Here is a 22,649-nt window from a genome sequence, read left to right as displayed (position 1 = left end):
ACCCATTGCTATATTCTAATGTATTTAGAATCACTTGCTATAATATTCTCCATATCTGCTTAAATAAATTGTCAAAAATTTCAATTAAGTGTAAAAGTTGTTTTATCTTTTACTTTTGTCCCCCTAGAGCATGCTGAGATCTGAAACTAGTTGGGGGTCTAGTGGCAGCAGAAGGTGGTAGGATGAATTTTGAGGCTCTTTGAGGAGTAATTCTATGGAACTTGGAAGCAAACTTCTGAGGAAGGGACTCTTATTGGCTGGTACAGTATTCAGAAAATGGTTTTGATAAGGCTGGTTTTAGGAACATTAAATAAAAACCTAAACTCAATCTGACTTCCCCTAGCTGAGTGAAGAACCATTGCCAGGTGATGCTCAGAGGAATAGAAATAAGCAGGAGACAGGAGTTTTCTTTTCTCCTCCTCCAGCTTTGCAATCTCCCTCTAGTAGCCTCTGCTGGCAGACCCTAACAAGGAGCAAACCAGCAAAGAAGACACACAGCTTGCAGGGTCCCAGACCAGCATGGCAAAGCAGAGTATAGAATGATAGATTTGGAAGCAAGAGGCAAAATCTTAATAACCAACGTGGTTTATTTAGAAGGGTAAGTGATGTAATATTGTAAAATGCACAGAAGAGTGCCAGGTATGAATCAAGGTAGAGATGAGGAAGAAAAAAAGGGGGCAGAGCAGGTAGGGGGTAGGTTGGGTTGTCATCCAAAGTGCTAACTGCTAATGAATTGAGAAACATGAACACTGGATAAGGGTTCTTTGGCACTGGACACAAAGAAGTTCACAGACAGCCTAGGGCAAGTTATTTTGAGGATTTAGGGGAAGAAACCAGATTATCCAGAACTGAACAGTGGAAGAAGGTGAAGTAGAGGTAGTGAATAGCTGTATGTCTTTTGAGCCTGGTGATGGATGGAATAAGAATGGGGATACTAGAACAGACAATTTTTCTTTCATAAAGCACAAAACTTGTAGACTGGTCTAGCCTGAGAGCAATTAGAGGATGAGATGGACACTCTCACTTCACAGTGAGACCATGGCCCAGAGCAGGGAGCTACCCAAGGTCACAGAATCAGTTTAGAAAACACTTCTGATCACACAGGAAGACTTGGTTCTTAGCTTTTGGGAAACTCTGTATTGAAGTGTTCTGGTATTTCTGAGATAAAGGCTAAATCAGTCCAGGCATCTTCTTCCATCTTGTGAACTTTCATAACCAGACCCACTGCCATCTCTGGTTATTGTTGTCCCTGCTCACACGGTGCTATGGAAGCTGGACAGTCCACAGGTCAGAGCTGCAAAAAATTTATTGTGGGAAAATTATAGTGAATCAATATATGGATTCTGGTGAGATTTATAGGGAAATAGTCTCTATACCAAGAGTAGTAGTGAGTCTTTGGGTCCAGGGCAGGTAATGAGATTCCAGGCAGCAGCAGAATAATCAACAAGCACATCTACATAGGTGATGGCCTGGAGCTTGGAGGACACTCCAGGGAGACCAGCCAGAACCTGACTCTGCATGAAATAATCAAGATATTAGTTACCTTCATACCCTTTCTAAGGAGGTTGTAAGCCGGTGCTGAGCCTTTCCCCTTCCCCCATCTTCCTTCAGATTGGTACGACTGTCCGCTATCCATGGTGCTGAACTACATTCCTATCCTGACACTCACGCTCTGCCTATCACTGAATAACAAATTCTTGCTGTTTTCTGGACTCTCATCAACTAAGGTGAATCTTGCTCCTCACTTTGGCTTACTTCATGACAGAAAGATGTAAAGTATTGCCAGGTGCTTTGGTTGATCAAAAGACATATTTCTTACTTTTAATATTGGCAACTCATTCACATTTATAAAACACTGGATTGGCTAAAAAGCTGGTTTGGATTTTTTTTGCAAGTGTTATATAGAAGCCTGAATGAACTTTTTGGCTAACCCAATGCTTTCTGTGTCAGTGGGCTGAATAAAATATAGGGGACAAAGTTCGGGTCTTCTGTCCCAAACAGAATAGGATGCCTAGATATATTGATGGGGATAAAATGAGATGCTATAAGCCTTTCAAGAGTTTGCAACTGGCAGCAAACTAGCTTAGTTAGAGCTGCACTGTCTAATATGGCAGCAGCTAGCCACACGTGCATATTAAGCACTTAATATTGAAATGTGCTGTAAGTATAAAATACACAATAGTTATAAAAGATTTGGTACAAAATATAGAATGTAAAACATTTAATTAATATTTCATATTGATTATATGCTGACATGTTAATATTTTAGATATATTGGCTAAATAAAATTTATTACTAAAATCAATATAATCTATTTCTTTTTCCTTAAAAAATGGCATTACTAGGGCACTCAAAGTTATGGATGTGTTTTGTGTGTTACATTTCTGTTGAACCACACTGGTTTATTAATAGACTGTTATGTAACTCAGCTAATCAACCCAAGGACATAGATCCAACTGTGATGTTGCCTATTCAGTTTCTTAAGTCTCCTGTCATGGATGGCATCTACTACATGGTGGCTGAATTCATCACATACACCTTGTCTCCAGAAAGCATGTGTACAGTTCATTACAAACTTATCGTTACCCCTCAGAGGAGGATGCCTCCATCCCCCATGAGTCCTATGTCCAGGCACCCAAAAGTTCTCCCCATTGGAGAGAGCATCAGATGCTTTCCTACCCTTGCGTGTTTGCACATGCTGTGTATCCTTTGCTTTATTATTAATTAATTAATTAATTAATTTATTTATTTTTGGCTGTGCTGGGTCTTCATTGCAGCACACAGGCTCTTCATTGCTGTGCAAAGGCTTTCTCTAGTTGCAGCAAGTGGGGGCTGCTCTCTAGTTGTAGTGCACAGGCTTCTCATTGGAGTGGCTTCTCTTGTTGCAGAGCATGGGCTGTAGAGTGCTCAGGCTTTAGTAGTTGGGGCACACAGGTTTAGTTGCCCCATGGCATGTGGGACCTTCCCGGACCAGGGATTGAATCTGTGTCCCCTGCATTGGCAGGTGGATTCTTAACCACTGGACTACCAGGAAAGTCCCTATCCTTTGCTTCTAATGTCTTTTACCACAAGAAAACTCTTAATCATCCTTCATCACCCAGTTTAAATCCTGCCTCCTCTGTGAAGCCCCCCTTGATCTTGCCTCTCTACTTCCACAGAACACTTTACTGCACATAACATTTTCTATTTATTTGTCTTATCCTTCAGTAGGCTGGGGGCTCTTGAGGTTATAAGCCATGTGTGAGTCTTTGTAATCTGGCACTTGGGATAAAATGAGGAAAAAGATAAAGTCTTTGTCTTCTTGAAGTCTACATTTTAGTGGAGAAGACAGAAAATAAACAGGTAGCATATTAGGAAACCAGATAGTAAAGAATGTTATGATGGAAAGTAAAGTAAAGAAGACAGTGGAAAATATGTCTCTTTTTGAGAGACCTGAGATTGTGATGCTTGAGCAGAGTGTATCAGCACAGAATAATTGGAAAAAGTACATGACACGTGAATAATGGCATCTCCTTTTACAGAAACCTCCCTCTTTTCTCCATCAAACATCACCCTTGTAAAGATGCTTCCAATAGCTGAGCCCTTTCCACACTGCAGTCACATTGCTCTTCTTTGCTTCAAAAAGGAAATCTTCCTGCCTCAGGACCTTTGCACATGTTCATCCTCCTGCCAGTGATGTTCTTTCCCAGGGTTTGGCACAACTCCTGCTTTATAATTCAGGGCTCAGCTGAAAGATCTCCTCAAAGGGGCTTCTGCTTGCTTATATTCTCTTAATTTGAAGAGTTCTTCCCTGCATTCACCCCAGTCACTCTCCTCCTATTTGGTTTTCTTCACTGTACTCACCATGCTCTGGAATTGACTGTGTATTTATTTCCTAGTTCATTGTTAGTGCACTCAACTAGGATACAAGCTCAGGAGAGAAGTTGTTCATGGCTGTATCCCTCATATCTAGCGCACGTGTGTGTGTGTTAGTTGCTCAGTCATGTCCAACTCTGCAACCCCATGAACTGCAGCCCACCAGGATTCTCTGTCTATGAAATTCTCCAGGCGAGAATACTGGAGTGGGTTGCCATTTCCTTCTCCAGAGGATCTTCCTGACCTAGGGACTGAACCCGGGTCTCCTGCATTGCAGGCAGATGCTTTACCACCTGAGCTACTAGGAAAGCCCCATATAGCACATAATAGATCCTTAAATTGAAATTTTATGAATGAATGACATAATGGCTCTAAAGGCCAAGCATAATCACTAAGGAGTGGAATATGCTCTGATGTCTTACCAGACTGGTACAAACATGGCTTCTTCACTTTGAAGCTATTTCAACGGCAGCTTGGTACCCATTCTGCTGCAGCAGCCAATCTAGAATGCAAAATAGATAGCTCAGTGGGAGTGAAGGCAGATCAGAGAGACCAAAGGGAATTCCCTCTGCTTTAACTGGGTGTGGGCAGGGTGGGGGAGTGAGCCAAAGGCTTGAAGACAGGAGGCTGGGGCTGTCACTAGCTGGGTGGTCATTAGCTGTCTCTGACCACTTCACTGACATTTCTGGGCCTTCTTTTTCTCATCTATATATTGGGAACAACTATCCTTCCCAAGCGAATCACTGAAGAGTGAGACAGTAGAGGAAGTTGGCATCATAGCAGCCAGAGTCTCCATTTGCCCGGCCATCTCCCCATTGTGGTGGCCCAGAATCATCAGCGTGAGATTGGGCTCCTCCACTCACATTTACTTTGAGAAGCTGGGGACTAAGCTTTGGGAACTTTAAAGCAGTGGCCCCCTACTTTCTTGGCAGTAGGGACTGGTTTTGTGGAAGACAATTTTTCCATAGATGGGGATTGGAAGAAGATGGTTCAGGCAGTAATGGGAGTGATGGGGAGCTATGGGGAGTGGCAGATGAAGCTGATTTGTGGGCCAGTTCCTAACAGGCTATGGACTGATAGAGGTTGGGGACCTCTGCCTTAAAGCTCAACCAGATTCAACTGCCTTGAGCTTCCTATTGCATAATCTGGGTGTCAATGGAGGGATGTGAGCAGCGGCCAGAAAATTGCTTACTGGGAGAGAAACTGCAGCATCTAGCACTTGGTAGAACTAGTGAATAGTCAGTGAAGGTAGGAAGAATCTTTTCAACCCAGCAAGTCCATTGGTTTTCAGATTCCCACTGGGGCCTCAGCTGCTGAGATTCAGTCTTGGATCTGTTGCTTTGGGTTCTTGCAGATGTGGGAACTTCAGCAGCTTAGAGATAGTGACTGTTGGAAGGAGGTAGGTTTTGACTGGGCTGAACTATTTTTTGCTTATAAAGCAACATCTAAAATTTAGGAGGAATTGGACAGATTTTGTCTCCCACAGAAACTTCCATTCATACTTCAGCTTCTCTAGGCTTTTGGGACCAGAAGAGAATTGAAATCAGCATGACTTAGCTAGTGGTAGAGGTTTAACGGCTAAGGCAAGCAGGGTAATTACCCCTGGGCTTGGTGTGCACAGGACTCTCTCAATTAATGGCAGTTGAGGTCATTAGAATTGTTATTATTAGGGGTCATTCTGGTTCAAAAGATGAAGGGAGTTTCAATCTGAGAGAAGCATAAGGTGAGGTAAAGGCAGAGGAGATGAAATGTGAAGGAGGGTTGGAGATTTCTCCTGGAGTATTCCGGTCCCTTTCCATCACCATCACTTACTCATCAGATCATTAGCCACCTGTGGGTTCAGGTTATAGAGCCATGAATTGATGAAGGGGCATACCTGAAAGATAAGGAAATATGCAAGAGTCAGGAGGAAGGCGCTACCCACTGGAGCCTGAATGGGAGTAATCAGGGCAAGTTCTTCTAAGCCAACCCACCCAAGGGAAAAATCAGGTAAAGGGCTTTGGGGGACAGACTGCCCTGGCATCATATGTCAGCTGAGCCATTTGGTAGCTCCATGACTTGGGTAAGTCATTCTTCTCTGGGACTTTTTTTTTTTAAATTTTGAAAATGGAAATAATATTGTTACCTAAAGTGTGAGATTGTTTGAAGGATGGGATAAGAAAATTCACATAAGATACTTAGCACAGCTTCTGTGATCTTAATGAACGTTAGCTCTCAATTTTATAATTACCTTCTACTGATTTTACTGATAAGGAAATTGAGTCTTGGAGAGGCTTATCAATTCTCCTCCAATCACACAGAAGCTGGTTCTGACTTGAAGAATTAAATGTTTGTAAAGCACTTTCTCCATGCCTGGATGCAGAATGGAAGCTTTTTTTCTCCCATTTCCTCTTTCTCTAACTTTCCTTCCTAGGAGATTTCTTTCCAGTTTAAGAATAGCTGATCCTGGACTTCCCTGGTGGTCTAGCAGTTAAGACTGCACTTCTAATATGTGTGTGCGTGCTAAGTTGCTTCAGTCGTGTCCGACTCTTTGTGACCCTATGGACCGAAGCCTGCCAGTCTCCTCTGTCCATGGGATTCTCCAGGCAAGAATACTGGAGTGGGTCACTGTGCTCTTCTCCAGGGGATCTTCCCAACCCAGGGATCCGACCTGTGTCTTTTATGTCTCTTGTATTGGCAAGCAGGTTCTTTACCAGTATCGTCAACCTGGGAAGCACTTCCAGTACAGGCAAAGTTTAATTCCTGGTTGGAGAACTAAGATCCTACATGCTGTACTGAAGCAATTGGATTTTGTAGACTTACTTTTTCTCCCAAATTATTGATGATCAGGTTTTTTATAGTTATCTCCACATATTCCCAAACAAAATTTGGTATCCGACTGGTTCTAAATGAAGAATGAAAAAAGTGGGTAGAATGGATTAATTTCTCCCAGACTCTCCTTTTTTCATTTCACTTCTTTGCTCAATGGACCCCAAATTGCTTTAAGTCTATTGCTTGTTTCCACAGCACTTTATGGGGTTTCCTAGTAGCTCAGATGGTAAAGCATCAGCCTGCAAGGCAGGAGACCCAGGTTTGATACCTGGGTCAGGAAGATCCCCTGGAGAAGGAAGTGGCAACCCACTCCAGTATCCTTGCCTGGAAAATTCCATGGACAGAGGAGCCTGGTGGGCTATAGTCCATGGAGTCACAAAGAGTTGGACACGCCTGAGTGGCTGACACACAGTCACAGTGCACTTCATGACTCAGCCTTGCCCTTCTGCCTTGACCTGCTTCTTGCTGCTGCTGCTGCTAAGTTGCTTCAGTCATGTTCGACTCTGTGTGACCCCATAGATGGCAGCCCATCAGGCTCCCCCGTCCCTGGGATTCTCCAGGCAAGAACACTGGAGTGGGTTGCCTTAGGGATCCTCAAAATGAATCTTCCCATTTAAATCACTCTGACCTCATCATTGCTGCCCTTCATCCCTCTCTCTGTGATATTTTATTTTTCTCTCCTGAGATGCCTTCTTCAACTCCTGTCACCCTTTTAGATCCAGCCATTTCCTCCAGAAAGCCCTTCTGAAGTTTTCCAGCCAACTCTGAGTTTGCTCTGGCAAACTCCTATTTCGCTGATTATCTAACATCCCAGTGGAATGTGTTCCCTTGGCCAGATGGCTGTGCATTCACCAAAGAAATATTTTAACAGTCTGCAGTTGGGAGAGATGAGAAAGAAACAGGAAATAACAGTGACAAGGTATCTTTGTATTTCTGACTCAGTCTTTAATCCTTACAGGATTAAAGGAGGAAAATCTGTCTAATTCTCAGGTAACAGGTTTGTGCCTGTATTCTATAAATTATATATAAGTTTACATATATATAAATATATATAATCATGGGGAGATGGCATGCTTGTGTGTTCAATCAAGTCTGACTCTTTTCAACCCCATGGACTGCAGCCCACCAGGCTGCTCTGTCCATGGGATTTTCCAGGCAAGAATACTGGAGTGGGTTGCCATTTCCTTTTCCAGGGGAACTTCCTGATCCAAGGATTGAACCCAAGTCTCCTGTGTTTCCTGCATTGTCAGGCAGATTCTTTACCACTGAACCACCTGGGAAGCCCATATATAATTACATGTAAATATAAATTCCATGTGTTTTTATTCTATAACCTTGCATATAAATCAATTGATCTATCCCTGCCAGCCTGACATCTTAGATTTCCCACAGAGAAGGGACTTGTTTTCTTCAACACATCAAAAGACATGGGAGCCATCTTCAGAGAAAAGCAGAGACATTACTTTTCCAACAAAGGTCCGTCTAGTCAAAGCTAGCTATGGTGTTTCCAGAAGTCATGTATGTTTGTGAGAGTTGGACTATAAAGAAAGCTGAGCACCAAAGAATTGATGCTTTGGAACTGTGATGTTGGAGAAGATTCTTGAGAGTCCCTTGGACTGTAGGGAGATCCAACCAGTCCATCTTAAAGGAAATCAGTCCTGAATATTTATTGGAAGGACTGATGTTGAGGCTGAAACACCAATACTTTGGCCATCTGATGTGAAGAACTAACTCATTTGAAAAGACCGTGATGCTGGGAAAGATTGAAGGTGGGAGGAAAAAGGGATGACAGAGGATGAGATGGTTGGATGGCATCACCAGCTCAATGGACATGAGTTTGAGTCAACTTTGGGAGTTGGTGATGGACAAGGGGGCCTGGCATGCTGCAGTCCATGGGACTGCAAAGAGTTGGACACAACTGAATGACTGAACTGAACTGAAGTGAAGGGGAGGTGACTGAGAGCCAAGGAGGCTGTGTTCAGCTTGGTTCTCTCTTGGTTTGAACGTGACTGGAGAACATTACCAGATCTGTATGGGCTGGAAAGGATTTCACACTCAGTTCTCTCTGGAAACAGTGAGAAAACTGGGAGCTGAATCAAAATAAAGAACGCAGGAGTGAAAAAAGACAGGGATAAAATAGACTGGGGATGATCATTGGATTCAGTTAATTGTGGATGTCAGTCTAAGTTTTTAAAAATTTTACTAAAGAAGATTGTAAAAAAGAGATTATAAATGTATAGGAAAACACTAAACTCTGGTTAATAAAACAGAAAATCTCTGAAGATGGTTACTCAGAAGAGGAAATGTCACAGACTAATAGATTAACGAAATCCTGGCCCTACTGGTAGCCTGCCCCCCTCTGCCTCCAAATAAAAAGAAAAGAAAAAAAAGGAAAAGAAGAGAATTGCATCTGTCATATTTTCTAGCTACTGAAGAGAAAAGTTGTGAAAATGGAATAATTGGTGTTGTTTGAATATGAAGTGAAACTGACCAACACTGGCTAGAAACAAATCAGTTAATTTAGGTCTAATGGTGAAGTATTTGGTAAGTTATTTGGAATGTCTTTAAACTATTATATGCCTTCAGATTTTAAAGTCATAAAAATGTTTATACTTCTTCAAAGTAAAACTCTCACTGTTTGCAGATGACATGATCCTCCAGATAGAAAACCCTAAAAACTCCACCAGAAAATTGCTAGAGCTAGTCAATGAATATAGCAAAGTTGCAGGATATAAAATCAACACAAAGAAATCCCTTGCGTTCCTATACACTAATAATGAGAAAGTAGAAAAAGAAATTAAGGAAACAATTCCATTCACCATTGCAACGAAAAGAATAAAATACTTAGGAATATATTTACCTAAAGAAACTAAAGACCTATATATAGAAAACTATAAAACATTGATGAAAGAAATCAAAGAGGACACTAATAGATAGGGAAATATACCATGTTCATGGATCAGAAGAATCAATATAGTGAAAATGAGTGTACTACCCAAAGCAATCTACAGATTCAATGCAATCCCTATCAAGCTACCAGCGGTATTTTTCACAGAACTAGAACAAATAATTTCAAGATTTGTATGGAAATACAGAAAACCTCGAATAGCCAAAGCAATCTTGAGAAAGAAGAATGGAACTGGAGGAGTCAACTTGCCTGACTTCAGGCTCTACTACAAAGGCCACAGTCATCAAGACAGTATGGTACTGGCACAAAGACAGAAATATAGATCAATAGAACAAAATAGAAAGCCCAGAGATAAATCCACACATCTATGGACACCTTATCTTTGACAAAGGAGGCAAGAATATACAATGGAGTAAAGACAATCTCTTTAACGAGTGGTGCTGGGGAAACTGGTCAACCACTTGTAAAAGAATGAAACTAGATCACTTTCTAACACCACACACAAAAATAAACTCAAAATGGATTAAAGATCTAAACATAAGACCAGAAACTATAAAACTCCTAGAGGAGAACATAGGCAAAACACTCTCAGACATAAATCACAGCAGGATCCTCTATGATCCACCTCCCAGAATACTGGAAATAAAAGCAAAAATAAACAAATGGGATCTAATTAAAATTAAAAGCTTCTGCACAACAAAGGAAACTATAAGCAAGGTGAAAAGACAGCCTTCTGAATGGGAGAAAACAATAGCAAATGAAGCAACTGACAAACAACTAATCTCAAAAATATACAAGCAACTCCTGCAGCTCAATTCCAGAAAAATAAACTACCCATTCAAAAAATGGGCCAAATAACTAAATAGACATTTCTCCAAAGAAAACATACGGATGGCTAACAAACACATGAAAAGATGCTCAACATCACTCACTATCAGAGAAATGCAAATCAAGACCACAATGAGGTACCATTTCACACCAGTCAGGATGGCTGCAATCCAAAAGTCTGCAAGCAATAAATGCTGGAAAGGGTGTGGAGAAAAGGGAACCCTCTTACACTGTTGGTGGGAATGCAAACTAGTACAGCCACTATGGAGAACAGTGTGGAGATTCCTTAAAAAATTGCAAATAGAACTGCCTTATGACCCAGCAATCCCACTGCTGGGCATACACACCAAGGAAACCAGAATTGAAAGAGACACATGTACCCCAATGTTCATTGCAGCACTGAACTGCCAGGACATGGAAACAACCTAGATGTCCATTCATCAGCAGATGAATGGATAAGAAAAGCTGTGGTACATATACACAATGGAGTATTACTCAGCCATTAAAAAGAATACATTTGAATCAGTTCTAATGAGATGGGTGAAACTGGAGCCAATTATATAGAGTGAAGTAAGCCTGAAAGAAAAACACCAATACAGTATATTGACACATATATATGGAATTTAGAAAGATGGTAATGATAACCCTGTATGCGAGACAGCAAAAGAGACACAGATGTATAGAATGGACTTTTGGACTCTGAGGGAGAGGGAGAGGGTGGGATGATTTGGGAGAATGGCACTGAAACATGTATACTATCACGTAAGAAACGAATCACCAGTCTATGTTTGATACAGGATACAGGATGCTTGGGGCTGGTGTACGGGGATGATCCAGAGAGATGATATGGGGTGGGAGGTGGGAGAGGGGTTCAGGATTGGGAACTCATGTACACCTGTGGTGGATTCATGTCAATGTATGGCAAAACCAATACAGTATTGTAAAGTAAAATAAAGTAAAAATAAAAATTAAAAAAATTTTTTATACTTCTTCAATATTTTTAGCTGTCTACAATAAGGAAATGATCCCATTTGTAATTCTATTTTTGGAAAAAATTTTCCAAAAGTCTCAGGATTATTTATGATAGTAAAAAATTCATAAATAACCTAAATGCCAACCAATGATCAAGTGATTCTGTTTTCTTTGTCCTTAGTACTATTCAGGGAACCATTTTAATGTAAATGAAATTACTAATTTTACAAACTACACAATTCTAAATTATTGCAGTTCTATTTATAAAATGTAGTTCATGAGGTCACAAAGAGTCAGACATGACTGAGTGACTGAACTGAACTGATTTACACAAAAGGGTGATTTTGGAGGATGCAGTTGCTGGTGACATCTTTCAGTTGAAGCCTCACTGCGGGCTTCATCACACCTGGCTTGGAAAAGATGGAAAACTCACAGACTTCCAGATTGGATCCGAACACTCTCAGGAACAAGCCTGCAATGCCCGAAGGTGAGCCGGTATATGCCATTTACATCCTTCTCCAAACGAAGCTGGACTTTCATATTTGTCCTCACTTGAAATATGAGGGGGTTAAGAACTGGAAGCCTGTGGGAGGGAAGAGTTAAGGATGGTGGGAGAGAATTTCAGAGCTTTCTACATTCCTATTTATTTCTAGAATGAGGGTCTCCATGTTTGCACAAGATCCTAAAAATCACCCTATTACAACCCTTTCCTCATTTTTCAAAAGATGTGACTCAAGACTGGAGAACAGGAATGGCTTTCTTGAAGTCATGTGTAACCAGCCAGCAGCATCCAGAACACATGACTGATGATACTACGTCTGGCTCAGGGGACAGTTAGAAAGGAAAAAGTTGATTCTGAGTATGGCATCCTACCAAACCAAGAAACCATGACCTTGGAAAGTACTCTTTTAGAGGTCTCAAAATCTACTGCCTCGAGGGTCAGGCTTGAAATGGAAATGAATGAAATAGACCAGGGCTTGGCTTTGTAGGGGAGATGAGTGAAGTCTCTGATGAACTGAAGAATACCCATCCTCTCTAAAAATATACCATGCAGACTAAAAAACATATCCCTAGGCATCTGTAAGTGTTAGTGCCAAGGAGTGTAGGGGTCTAGAGCAGATTCCTGAGTTCTCACCTTAAATCCTATTCAGTCAGAACTGAGTTGGCTCATGAAGTCCAAATCAATGAGTGGGGGCCTTTGAACGAAGCAGGGAAAAAGAAACTCACTCAACCTTCTTCCTTTCCTTAGAGGGGCCCCAGGATGGAAGCATTCGAATATTCTGTAGGCTCCTGATTCTACACATAGGGTGACCCAGGCCTGGGTGGGGAGGGGCTGTTTTATCTCAGCCACATAATGGGTCTTTCTGAGACTGTGCTGGACGCCCTCCCCCCTCCCCCTGCTGCACACTGTGCAAAAGTGAACGGAGCTGCACATGAGATTCGCAGCTGTTACTTACTTTGTATGTACAGAAAATGCCAATGCTACCAGTAATTCGGCTTCCTTGTTGTTGATGGAGTCCTGGAGGAAGACCTGAAGGAGGCGGGGGTCTTCTAGTTCTACCCTGGGTGAAGAAATAGCACAACAGGGGAAGGTTGTGGGCTTTAGCTGTGGGTGGACCTCACTTTGTGTGAAGGCAGGTCCCCTGCAGAGCAGAAGCTGAAGGTATGCAAATATGGTTGCTCACTCATTAATCATGGAATTGCATAGCTACTGCGTGTTATGAGCACTGGGAATATAGCCCTGAGCAGAAAGAAGCTCCATCTTAATGTGTCTCAGGATGATCTGCTCCAGTCCTTTGGTCAGTACTAAGTCCATGGGGTCGCTAAGATCAGACACGACTGAGCAGCTTCACTTGCACTTTTCACTTTCATGCATTGGAGAAGGAAATGGCAACCCACTCCAGTGTTCTTGCCTGGAGAATCCCAGGGATGGGGGAGCCTGGTGGGCTGCTGTCTGTGGGGTTGCACAGAGTCAGACATGACTGAAGCGATGCAGCAGCAGCAGCAGCAAGCAGTTTGGAGGGCTTCCCAGATGGCGCTAGTGGTAAAGAACCCACCTGCTAATGCAGGGGATGTAAAGAGATGTGGGCTCTGTCCCTGGGTTGGGAAGATCCCCTGGAGGAGGGCATGGCAACCCACTCCAGTATTCTTGCCTAGAGAATCCCATGGACAGAGGAGCCTGGTGGGCTACAGTGTGTGTGTGTGTGCGTGCTAAGTCACAAAGAGCCAGACATGACTGAGTGACTTAGTACGCACACACATGTGAAAGCAGGCTGGAATAAAAGAGTGGATAAATAGTAAGGAAATAAATAAATAAACCCAGTAAATAAACCCAGGTTATAGGTACTGTGAAAAGGCCCTGTAGGATCAGGCAAAAAAGGATGACAGTGGGAAGAATGGAGTTTTAGATAGCCTAGTCAGGGAAACCATTTCACTGGCGGTGACATTTGGCCAGAATCACAAATAAAGTAAGGGTACAGGTCATGAGGAGGGGGGCTTCCCTGGTGGCTCAGCAGTAAAAAATTCGCCTGCCAATGCAGGGGACTTGGGTTTGATCCGTGGGTCTGAAAGATCCTCTGGAGAAGGAAATGGCTACCCACTCCAGTATTCTTGCCTGGGAATAAGCAAGTCACAAGGATAACCAGGGGAAGAAACAGCTAGGCTGAAGACAGAGTAACTGCAAAGGCCCTGAGACGGAAACTTGGCTGGCATGTTTGAGGAACAGCAACAGACTCAGTGTGGCTGGTGGGCAGTGGGTGAGGGGAGAACTACAGGAGAAGTGAGAGAGTCAGGGCCAGGCATCATGGAGGCCTGTGGGCCAGGGATAAGGACTTTGGGTTTGGTTTTGAGAGCAAAGAGAAGATGTTGGAGGGTCTCAGTAAGGGAGTTAAAGAGTCTGTCTTACTCCTTAGATTTTTCTGGCTACTGGTGGAACAGGATGGAGGGGAGGGGCTTAAAGTGAAAGAAGAGGGTCTCTCAGATCAGAGGAGGTGGACAAAATGGGCAGATGCCTGGATGTGTTTTGAAGGTAGGGCTGCCCAGATTTGCTGACAGGATGCGGCTGTGAGGGAAAGAGAGGAGGCTAGGACCACATTAGGAACTTTGGGCAGAGGAAACTTCATGAGTAGAGTTGTCATTAACTAAGATGAGCTAGGTCGGGGAAGGGCCAGGTGGGGTGGGACGAGGGTGGGTGGGAATCAGCAGTTATGTTGGGTGTGTTGGGAACAGGAGCTGGGTCTTTTTCACTCTGGTGGTCAGATAACATTGATTATTGTAGAAAAAGTGAAAGAGAAATTGTTAGTCACTCAGTCGTGTCCTACTCTTTGTGACCCTCATGGGCTGTAGCCTGCCAGTTTCCTTTGCCCATGGGATTTTCCAGGCAGGAATACTGGAGTGGGTTGCCATTCCTTTCTCCAGGGTATCTTCCCTACCCAGGGATTGAACGGAGGTCTCCTGCATTGCAGGCAGATTCTTTACTATCTGAGCAACAAGGGAAACCCCTTATTGTAGAGGTTGTTATTGTTACTGCCAATTGGGGTCTTACTAAGGATGGGGAACTGTGCAAACATTTTACATGTATTATTTCATGTAATATTCACAGCAGTTCTCTGGGGATAAATGCTATCATTCCGTGTTTAACAGGGAACAAGAGTTGAAAAGGGAAGGGAAGAAGAGAGAAGGGAAGAGAACTGTTGCCCTCCTGGCAGATAGAGAGATTGAATCCTATCTGCAGCACCTCCTCAACTCCTGTAACCCCCTCGACACCCCTCACTGTGGGAATTTCTTCCAACTATAGTAATCCCCTATGTACGAATCTTTAAGTTGTGAACTTTCAAAGAGGCACATGTGTTTGCGTGTCCAATCACATAAGGTGTGAGTGAAACTGCAGCTTGCCCTCTGTCTCCCATTGCTGACCATCCTTCAGCTCTACCATCTCTCACCTCCTCCAGTCAGCAACTCTTCTTGCCCTGTTCACTCAGTGCCAACCCCGGTGTGCCAGCTGTTGTACTGTATGACTGTACTTTTCAATGTACTGTGCTATAAGACTTAAAATGTTTTCTTTTTTTTTTGTATTTTTAATGCATTATTTGTGTGAAAATATTATAAGCCTATTATAGTACAGTACTGTATAGCCAATGGTGTTAGTTACCAAGGCTAAATTTGTTGGACTTACAGACACATTGGACTTATGAACATGCTCTCTGAAAGGAACTCCTTTTATGCAGGGGACTTACAGTAGTGGATCTAAGGTCATAGGTGCTGGAAGGGCTGCTGACTGAAGGGAAGGGCTCTGTGAAGTCAGGGAATGTGGGGTGAGCTCTAACAAACTGACAAACCAGGAGAAACTGGACCTGGGGGTGGTAATTGGAGCACACTCACACAACGTTGCTGTCACTGTTGATGTCCAGCAGGCCTGCTGGTTGGCTGAAGACATTCTGCAATGACTCTTGAAGGTCAACTTTCTGCAGGCTTGGGAGAAAGCCCACGCTGAGGAGTTCTTGAGTCAAGACTGAAAAACATGGCCCCCACCCCACCCCCAACCCAATTAGACATTTAGAGGTCAAAGTGCCTCAGGTGCAACCTTGACCTCTGAGTAAGTCCCATGAGGTGCTTCCTCTTCGTTCACCTAGTCATTCTGGTCTGCTCAGTGATGGGCCAAGTTCCAGACACCGTCACTCAGTAAACATTTATAGGAGCCACAGCTCTGTCAGGGATGGGGCTGCCGCAGTGAGAACAGGCAGAACTCTCTGCCCTGGTGGAGCTGGCATTTCAGTGAGAGTGAGGGGAGAGACGGCAGAGCCATGAATGAAGAGACATGCAGGAGGCAGGGGCAAATAAATGCTGTAAGGGGGTTGATTTCAAAATATTTGGCAACAAGTTTGGCATGGCACCGGCTGGTCAGAAGGAACATCAGCTGTAGCTGAGGCCTGGTCCTGGGGCTCCTGTGCTTAACTTTTCAGATTTTTGGTTGGTGAGGAGCCTGGAGTTCTGGGGGTAGTGAAGCTGGGGTGGTTCGGGTGATGAGCGAGAGCCACTGGGAGTCTCTGAATAGGGATAATTTCCCAGGGAGAATAGAAAATGTTTTCAATATACTGAATTCTGCTGAATGCTATTTCTGTCTATGAGGGAAAATAAAAGGCAGAGTGAGGAATTGAGAGTCCTGGGTGAGTCCTGGGTGCTAATATAAGCAGAGAGAAGGAGGAGGGTCTTCCTGCTAATTCAAAATTTTAGCAGAGACTTGAAGAAAGGGAGGGAACTGTGCTGATAGTTAGGGGAGGAGTGTTCTAGCCATAAGGAATAGCATGTGCAAAGGTCCCGGGGTGTGCTTAATGTGCTGAGGAGGCTACTGTGGCAGAAGGGAGGGAGTGAGCATGCGGTGGCAGGGGAAGTGGGCAGAGGTTTTAATAGATGAAGACAGGAAAGGGAGGAACCTTGGGGAAAGAGGGTTAAATAGAGTAATGCAGTGATGATCAGAACTGTTAATGATTATTGGAGTTAACTGTGTCCCAGGCACTAGACTAATCAGAATTTAACTGACATTAGTTAATGACCTGGGTCTCTAGAAGAGGCCTGTGAGCCTGACACAACCAGGCATGACCCAAGGCTGGACAAGCTCACCGTCGTTGATCTGGGAAGAAACTCCAGACAGGACTTCTTGAGCAGAGGATAAAGCAAGCATCCCACAGAGGAGAATGAAGAGGCTGGAGACCTTCAGCATCTTGGAATGGGCACCTGTGGGTAAACAGGGAAGAGAGGGTTCTCTAAGAGAATCTCCCCAGAGCTTGGGTCCAGGATGGCCAGAGAACTCACTGGATCCATTTTATAGATGGGGCCACTGAGGCTCAGAGAAGAGACACAATTTTCCCCATAGTACCAAGTAAGAAATGGAAGGTCCAGCCCAAGGCCTCACAACCCATATTTTATGCCCAAGAGATCTAGGCATACAACTGTTCCTTCAGGGACACAGCCTCCCCCAGTGGAGCTCTGACTGCCCCTGTGAGAGGCTGTATAAAGTTATAGTTATGAGAATGTAGCAACAAAATCAGAAATGAGGCTTTTCCTCTCCTGATGGCAAGGAAAATAAAGAGAACAGTGAACTGGTCTAGAGAAACAGCATAAACAGGCCTGAAAAAGTGATCTATCTGAGTTTTAACTGTTACTAATCTGTAGTGTCTGTAACTAGATGGGCCCTTCAAAAGCTAACCTCTAACACTCCCTGACTGGGTGTCATTTACATCTTGCAGGGATTAACACTCCCTACATTCCTTTATGGGCTTCCCTGGTGGCTCAGATGGTAAAGAATCAGCCTGCAATGCAGGAGACCTGGGTTCAATCCCTGGGTCGGGAAGATTCCCTGGAGAAGGGAATGGCTACTCCCTCCAGTATTCTTGCTTGGGAAATTCCATGGACAGAGGAGTCTGGTGGGCTACAGTCCATGGGGTCACAAAGAGTTGGAAACAACTTAGCAATGAAACAACAACAGCAACAACTATATGTGTGTGTGTTTATTTTATATATATATGTAAATAAAACTTAATCACTTTGCTGTACACCTGAAACATTATAAATAAACTATACTTCAATTTTTTGAAAAATATCCTGTAAAGAAAGAGAGAAAAACAGTCAAGTGCTCTACACTCTCCAAGTTTCCAATTCTTGCTCATAAATGTCAATATCTTCTCTTAGGACTGAGCTGTAATAAGGACTTAGTGCAGACCTCCAGCATTCAGGGTCGCCCCCCGCCCCCCACTCCCGCCTTCAGACTTTGTTAATCCATGAATCTTCCAAAGGCACAGTCAGGACCAGGGAGGGCTAATGAGAAAGTTTAATACTGTGAATGAAAAATGTTGCCTGCCATATCAGTAAACAGGATGTTGCAGCAATCAAGCCACTACAGCCACCACCAAAGGTGAGCCTGAGGGAACTCAGGATGGTGACAAGCAGGCTGCCCCACAGCCAAGCCCACAGCATCCCAAGTGGTGCCCCCTGTCCCTAAGGGGACTCAGCATAGGAAAGAACAGGATCCTGGCCATGGATACCTAAGGTGCATACCAAAGGAATCATATCAACGAGCCCAGAGCCTCGCATCTTCCCATATATAGAAAGGCACTAACTTCTTTAGCTCGAGATATCTGGTTCTTTTTAGTTGGCAGTAATCTTTTTTTTTTTTTTTAAACCTTTCGATTATTTCAGATTGGGCAGTAATCTTTTGATGTTTCAACTACCTGACTTTTGTTGCAAAACTCTTGTAGATTCTGGCTCTTCCCTTATCTCTTCAGAGTAGTCCCTCATACTTATCTGAGAGACTGCCCCCTGTGCTTGAAGTCCTTAGGAAGTCAGACAAATAAAACATAATTCTTAACTTTTAGGTTGTGCATTCTTTTCAGTTGAAAGTTTTGGTGACCAATTATGAATGGACTAAGACCAGACTTCTCTCCTTCACCTGAACTCTACAAGGAACTGGAGCTTGGTACCAGCAGAGCCTTCTTGCTCTTATTTGTCTTCCTTGAAGAGTCCAGACGAATTTGAGCGAAACTTTCTCCTGGTTCTTGGATCACCCATTTGTTGGTTGATGATCCTGATTTTTAATTGGCGATATCTGACAGGTACCTAGTTCCCTAGTGGAAAGATATTGGGAGAGACCACCCCTAGTTAAAAGATGCTGGGGGTACCCAGTCAAAAGACACTATGGAAAGGGTAAATTCCCACAGTTGAAAGGTATTAGGCAAGTCTGCTTGAAAATACTGGGATTTGCTCAGTTAAAAACATACTGAGCTATCAGAGCTGAGAGGTTAGTGGGGGAGACTGACCTGTTGTCTTTCTTCAGACTGGCTACCTTAACAAGAATTTGTAGAGCTAGAAGTGAAGATATTACACAAGAGCTTTCAGCTCTGAAGAAAGGACTCTCCTCCTGGCCAGCAAGGGCTTTCTTGGGTGACTGAGAAACTTGCAAGAGTGCTAGAGGCAAGTGCAGCTGTCCCTATAGGGAGACCCACTCATTTTAATTAACAACTTGCTCTGCTGGAGATTTGGGCTTCCCTAGAATCCCAGGGATGGGGGAGCCTGGTGGGCCACCGACTATGGGGTTGCACAGAGTCGGACATGACTGAAGCGACTTAGCAGCATATATATACATATGCTGTATGTGTGTGTATATATATATACACAAACACACATATTTAAAGGGCTAGAAAAATTTACACTGAGATATCTGACCAACGATTACTTGGGGCAACAATTAGGCCAATTAATCAAATTAAAAGATTGACAAAAAGGCCTGAGTCCCTTGGCTCAACCACTCTTGGAGGACACCAGAGCCTTTTATAGAAAATAGATAGAACGATTAAGAAATAAAAGAAAGGAAAGCTCCTAGAACTTGTAAAACCAAGACTTGTTGATTGGGTCCCAATGAAAACTAAAGTTGAAAGTATAAAGGTTGATAGAATTGAGATAAATGTTGTAAAAAAGTGATGTATTTAACTGAGCTTTATATAAAATGGTTATATCTCTCTTGCTTAATTATTTTGTGGAATAGACATGTTTCACTGGGAAATATTTCCCCTGCATAAGACAGGGCACACAGGAAATATTAATTAAACATACTAAAGGACTTCCCTGGTGGCTCAGATGGTAAAGCGTCTGCCTACAGTGCAGGAGACCTGGGTTCGATCCCTGGGTCAGGAAGATCCTCTGGAGAAGGAAATGGCGACCCACTCCAGTATTCTTGCCTGGAGAATTTCATAGACAGAGGATCCTGGTGGGCTGCAGTTCATGGGGTTGCAGAGTTGGACACGACTGAATGACTTCATGTCAAAGGAAACCAATAGGGTTACCTGAGGCATGCAAAAAGTAAAAACTGGCAACTAATATTCAGGGGCTTTTCACTCCAGTACTCTTGCCTGGAAAATCCCATGGATGGGGGAGCCTGGTAGGCTGCAGTTCATAGGGTCGCTAAGAGTCGGACATGACTGAGCAACTTCACTTTCACTTTTCACTTTCATGCATTGGAGAAGGCAATGGCAACCCACTCCAGCACCCTTGCCTGGAGAATCCCAGGGACGGCAGAGCCTGGTCGGCTGCCATCTATGGGTTTGCACAGAGTCGGACACGACTGAAGTGACTTAGCAGCAATAAAACAAAATTAGTGATTTTGCTCTGGGTTTAACTTGTACATTCAGAAACAGAGCCTTGTTAAATTACCTTATGCAAGCTTTTGAAAGTGAAAGTGAAGTAGTTCAGTTGTGACTCTTTGCGACCCCGTGGATTGTAAGCCCACCAGGCTCCTCTGTCCATGGGATTCTCCAGGCAAGGATACTGGAGTGGGTTGCCATTTCCTTCTCCAGGGGATCTTCTCAACCCAGGGATCGAACCCAGGTCTCCAGCATTGCGGGCAGACGCTTTAACCTCTGAGCCGCCAGGGAAGCTTTTGAAGGCATGATAATTAAAACCTAAAGTTGAAGAACATAAAACTCTCAAATTTCAGTTTAGTTGGTAATCTCATTGAAAAGTGAATTAAAGAAAATACAGTTGAGCAAATCAATTTTTAATATTATTTAGGTGACAAACCAGTTCTTTGGAGAATTAAAAGCAATTGTGTTTATTTATCTAACCTCTATAAATCAGAAATGTAAATACAGTCCACAAGGACCTTAGACTGAGACTATAATCAGCCCAATCAAATAGAACCTAAAACCAAAGGGACAAAAAAGAGGAAAAGTGGCCTTTTTAAACTCAAGTTACAGAAAAGTCCTCCTCAGACAAAATCTAATTCATAGCCTCCTTAAGATTTTATCAAGGACAAATACAAATCTTGAAAGTCTTTCCCACAAGTAGTAAAGCCTTAGTTATCTAAGCAAGCACATTTAATTTATTCCAATTGTTACTTGTAAACTTGTAAGTTTTCATTATAATGTCTGATTTGTAAGTTTTTAAAGTGAAGCTATGAGATCTATAGTTTTGTCTATTTGTTACTGAGTACAAGCTTGCTTTGCTTGCTGCAGGACAGGCCAATAAATTGGGAGACAAGATACTGAGACAAGGAATAGTGACTTTATTTGGAAAGCCAGCAGACCAAGAAGATGACTGACTAGTGTCCCCCAAAACCATCTTATCAGGATCTAGATGCCAGATCAGAGGAGGGGAGGAGATGAGGAAGTAAAGTAAAAAGGCCATTAGTCTTGCAAAAATATCTCATGGCTTGGTCAGCATTGGGGAGAGGATGTATTAATTTCTTCTTTTCTGTAGCCATTCATTCACAGGTGGGCAGGGTCAGAATGTCTCCCTGTGAGCTGAACAGAGGCACTTAAGTCAGAGCGGCAGGTTCCCTGAGGCAGGCTTACAGCTATAGGCAGCATCCTTTTAGTGATTATAATAACAAAAGCAATGAAAAGCAAAGGTTAAAGTAACAGAAACAGATCCAGCATGGAGTCAGGTTTTGCTCTTCTGTGTTAGAGGGCTTCGAAAAAATTCTTTCAAGGTGGTTGATCCAGCTTTTATTTTCCTGCCCTGTTTTTTTCCTGGTTGAATATCAGACATGGTGGCTGGAGCTCAACAACTGTTTCATTATCATAAAGATGAAAGCCCCGACCTACAGGGAAGCAGAAGGAAGAGCTGGAAGGATCCCCCATGTCAGTGTAACGATCTACCTCTGGACTTTTCATCATTTAAGCCACTATTTTTTTGTGATCTGTACTAGAACCAATCACAATGGTAACTGGTAGCATTTATCAGAGGCTTTAGTCTGGTTTGACATCTGATGAAAAGGCAGGTTGGGGAGTGTCATTGTGTTGGGCTCACCTGGATGCCTCTGGTGTGCTGCAGAGATGTCTTGCGTCTCCGTCAGTTGGTTCCCAGTGGACTCTGCTTTGGGGCAGACTTTATAGATGGTGAGTGACCCTATTGCTGGGGAAGACGTGGCACTGAGTGACGGGCTGCTGGAAAACTGATGAGAAGCCCTTGATCTCACCATGTCCATCCAATACCTCCAAAGTAAACTTTCCTGCATGGAAGCCCCCAGGAGATTAAGGGGATTAGTGAGTCACTTAAGTACTTTAACGGATGTGTCAATAATGTATTTGGAACTGTACATCATGAATGTCGCCATATGCAGATGTGTGGGGAACATGGAGAGCAACCAAGAGGGCTGGGAGACTGTGTTCATGATTCATTCACATTCCAGTCCTGCTTTGAGCCATTTTCCTCATCTGTATCATGAGTGAGGGGGACCCAGGGACTGTGAGGGAGGAAGTCTCTGAGTAGAAGCAAGGGAGAGGGT

The 22,649-nt window shown here is 43.3% G+C and overlaps 1 protein-coding gene across 3 annotated transcripts; it reads right to left on the bottom strand.

Moving 5' to 3' along the window:
• Window positions 1-569: 569 nt before the first annotated feature.
• LOC101116500 (putative BPIFA4P protein) lies at window positions 570-22,391 on the bottom strand. 3 transcript variants are annotated; one of them, XM_027976448.3, is made up of 9 exons: window positions 22,172-22,391; window positions 16,994-17,107; window positions 15,755-15,884; window positions 12,832-12,936; window positions 11,808-11,957; window positions 6,658-6,739; window positions 5,668-5,731; window positions 4,278-4,357; window positions 570-1,294 (listed from the first exon to the last, which is right to left on the bottom strand). In XM_027976448.3, the coding sequence occupies exons 1-8, from the start codon at window positions 22,377-22,379 to the stop codon at window positions 4,302-4,304; spliced, it is 909 nt and encodes a 302-aa protein (XP_027832249.2). In that variant the 5' UTR covers window positions 22,380-22,391; the 3' UTR covers window positions 570-1,294; window positions 4,278-4,301. The 3 variants fall into 3 exon arrangements, with proteins under 3 accessions (XP_027832249.2, XP_042086249.1, XP_042086250.1); XM_042230315.1 differs by lacking the exon at window positions 570-1,294 and adding an exon at window positions 1,301-1,514; XM_042230316.1 differs by lacking the exons at window positions 570-1,294; window positions 11,808-11,957 and adding an exon at window positions 1,301-1,514.
• Window positions 22,392-22,649: the final 258 nt, after the last annotated feature.

Source organism: Ovis aries, chromosome 13, assembly GCF_016772045.2.
Source record: "Ovis aries strain OAR_USU_Benz2616 breed Rambouillet chromosome 13, ARS-UI_Ramb_v3.0, whole genome shotgun sequence".
Lineage (NCBI taxonomy): Eukaryota > Metazoa > Chordata > Mammalia > Artiodactyla > Bovidae > Ovis > Ovis aries.
The sequence above is the reverse complement of the archived record's forward strand: the minus strand, read 5'-3'. Positions and strand labels throughout refer to the sequence as shown.

Bases quoted from the DNA above. Each gene is read 5' to 3' on its own strand.
- LOC101116500 (XM_027976448.3), bottom strand. From the start codon at position 22,379: ATGCAGGAAAGTTTACTTTGGAGGTATTGGATGGACATGGTGAGATCA. The intron at 12,937-15,754 runs GTGAGTGTGCTC...TTCTTCACCCAG, and splicing joins AACAGTGACAGCAACGTTGT to GGTAGAACTAGAAGACCCCC. The intron at 4,358-5,667 runs GTAAGTGATGGT...TTTGCATTCTAG, and splicing joins GGTGGCTAATGATCTGATGA to ATTGGCTGCTGCAGCAGAAT.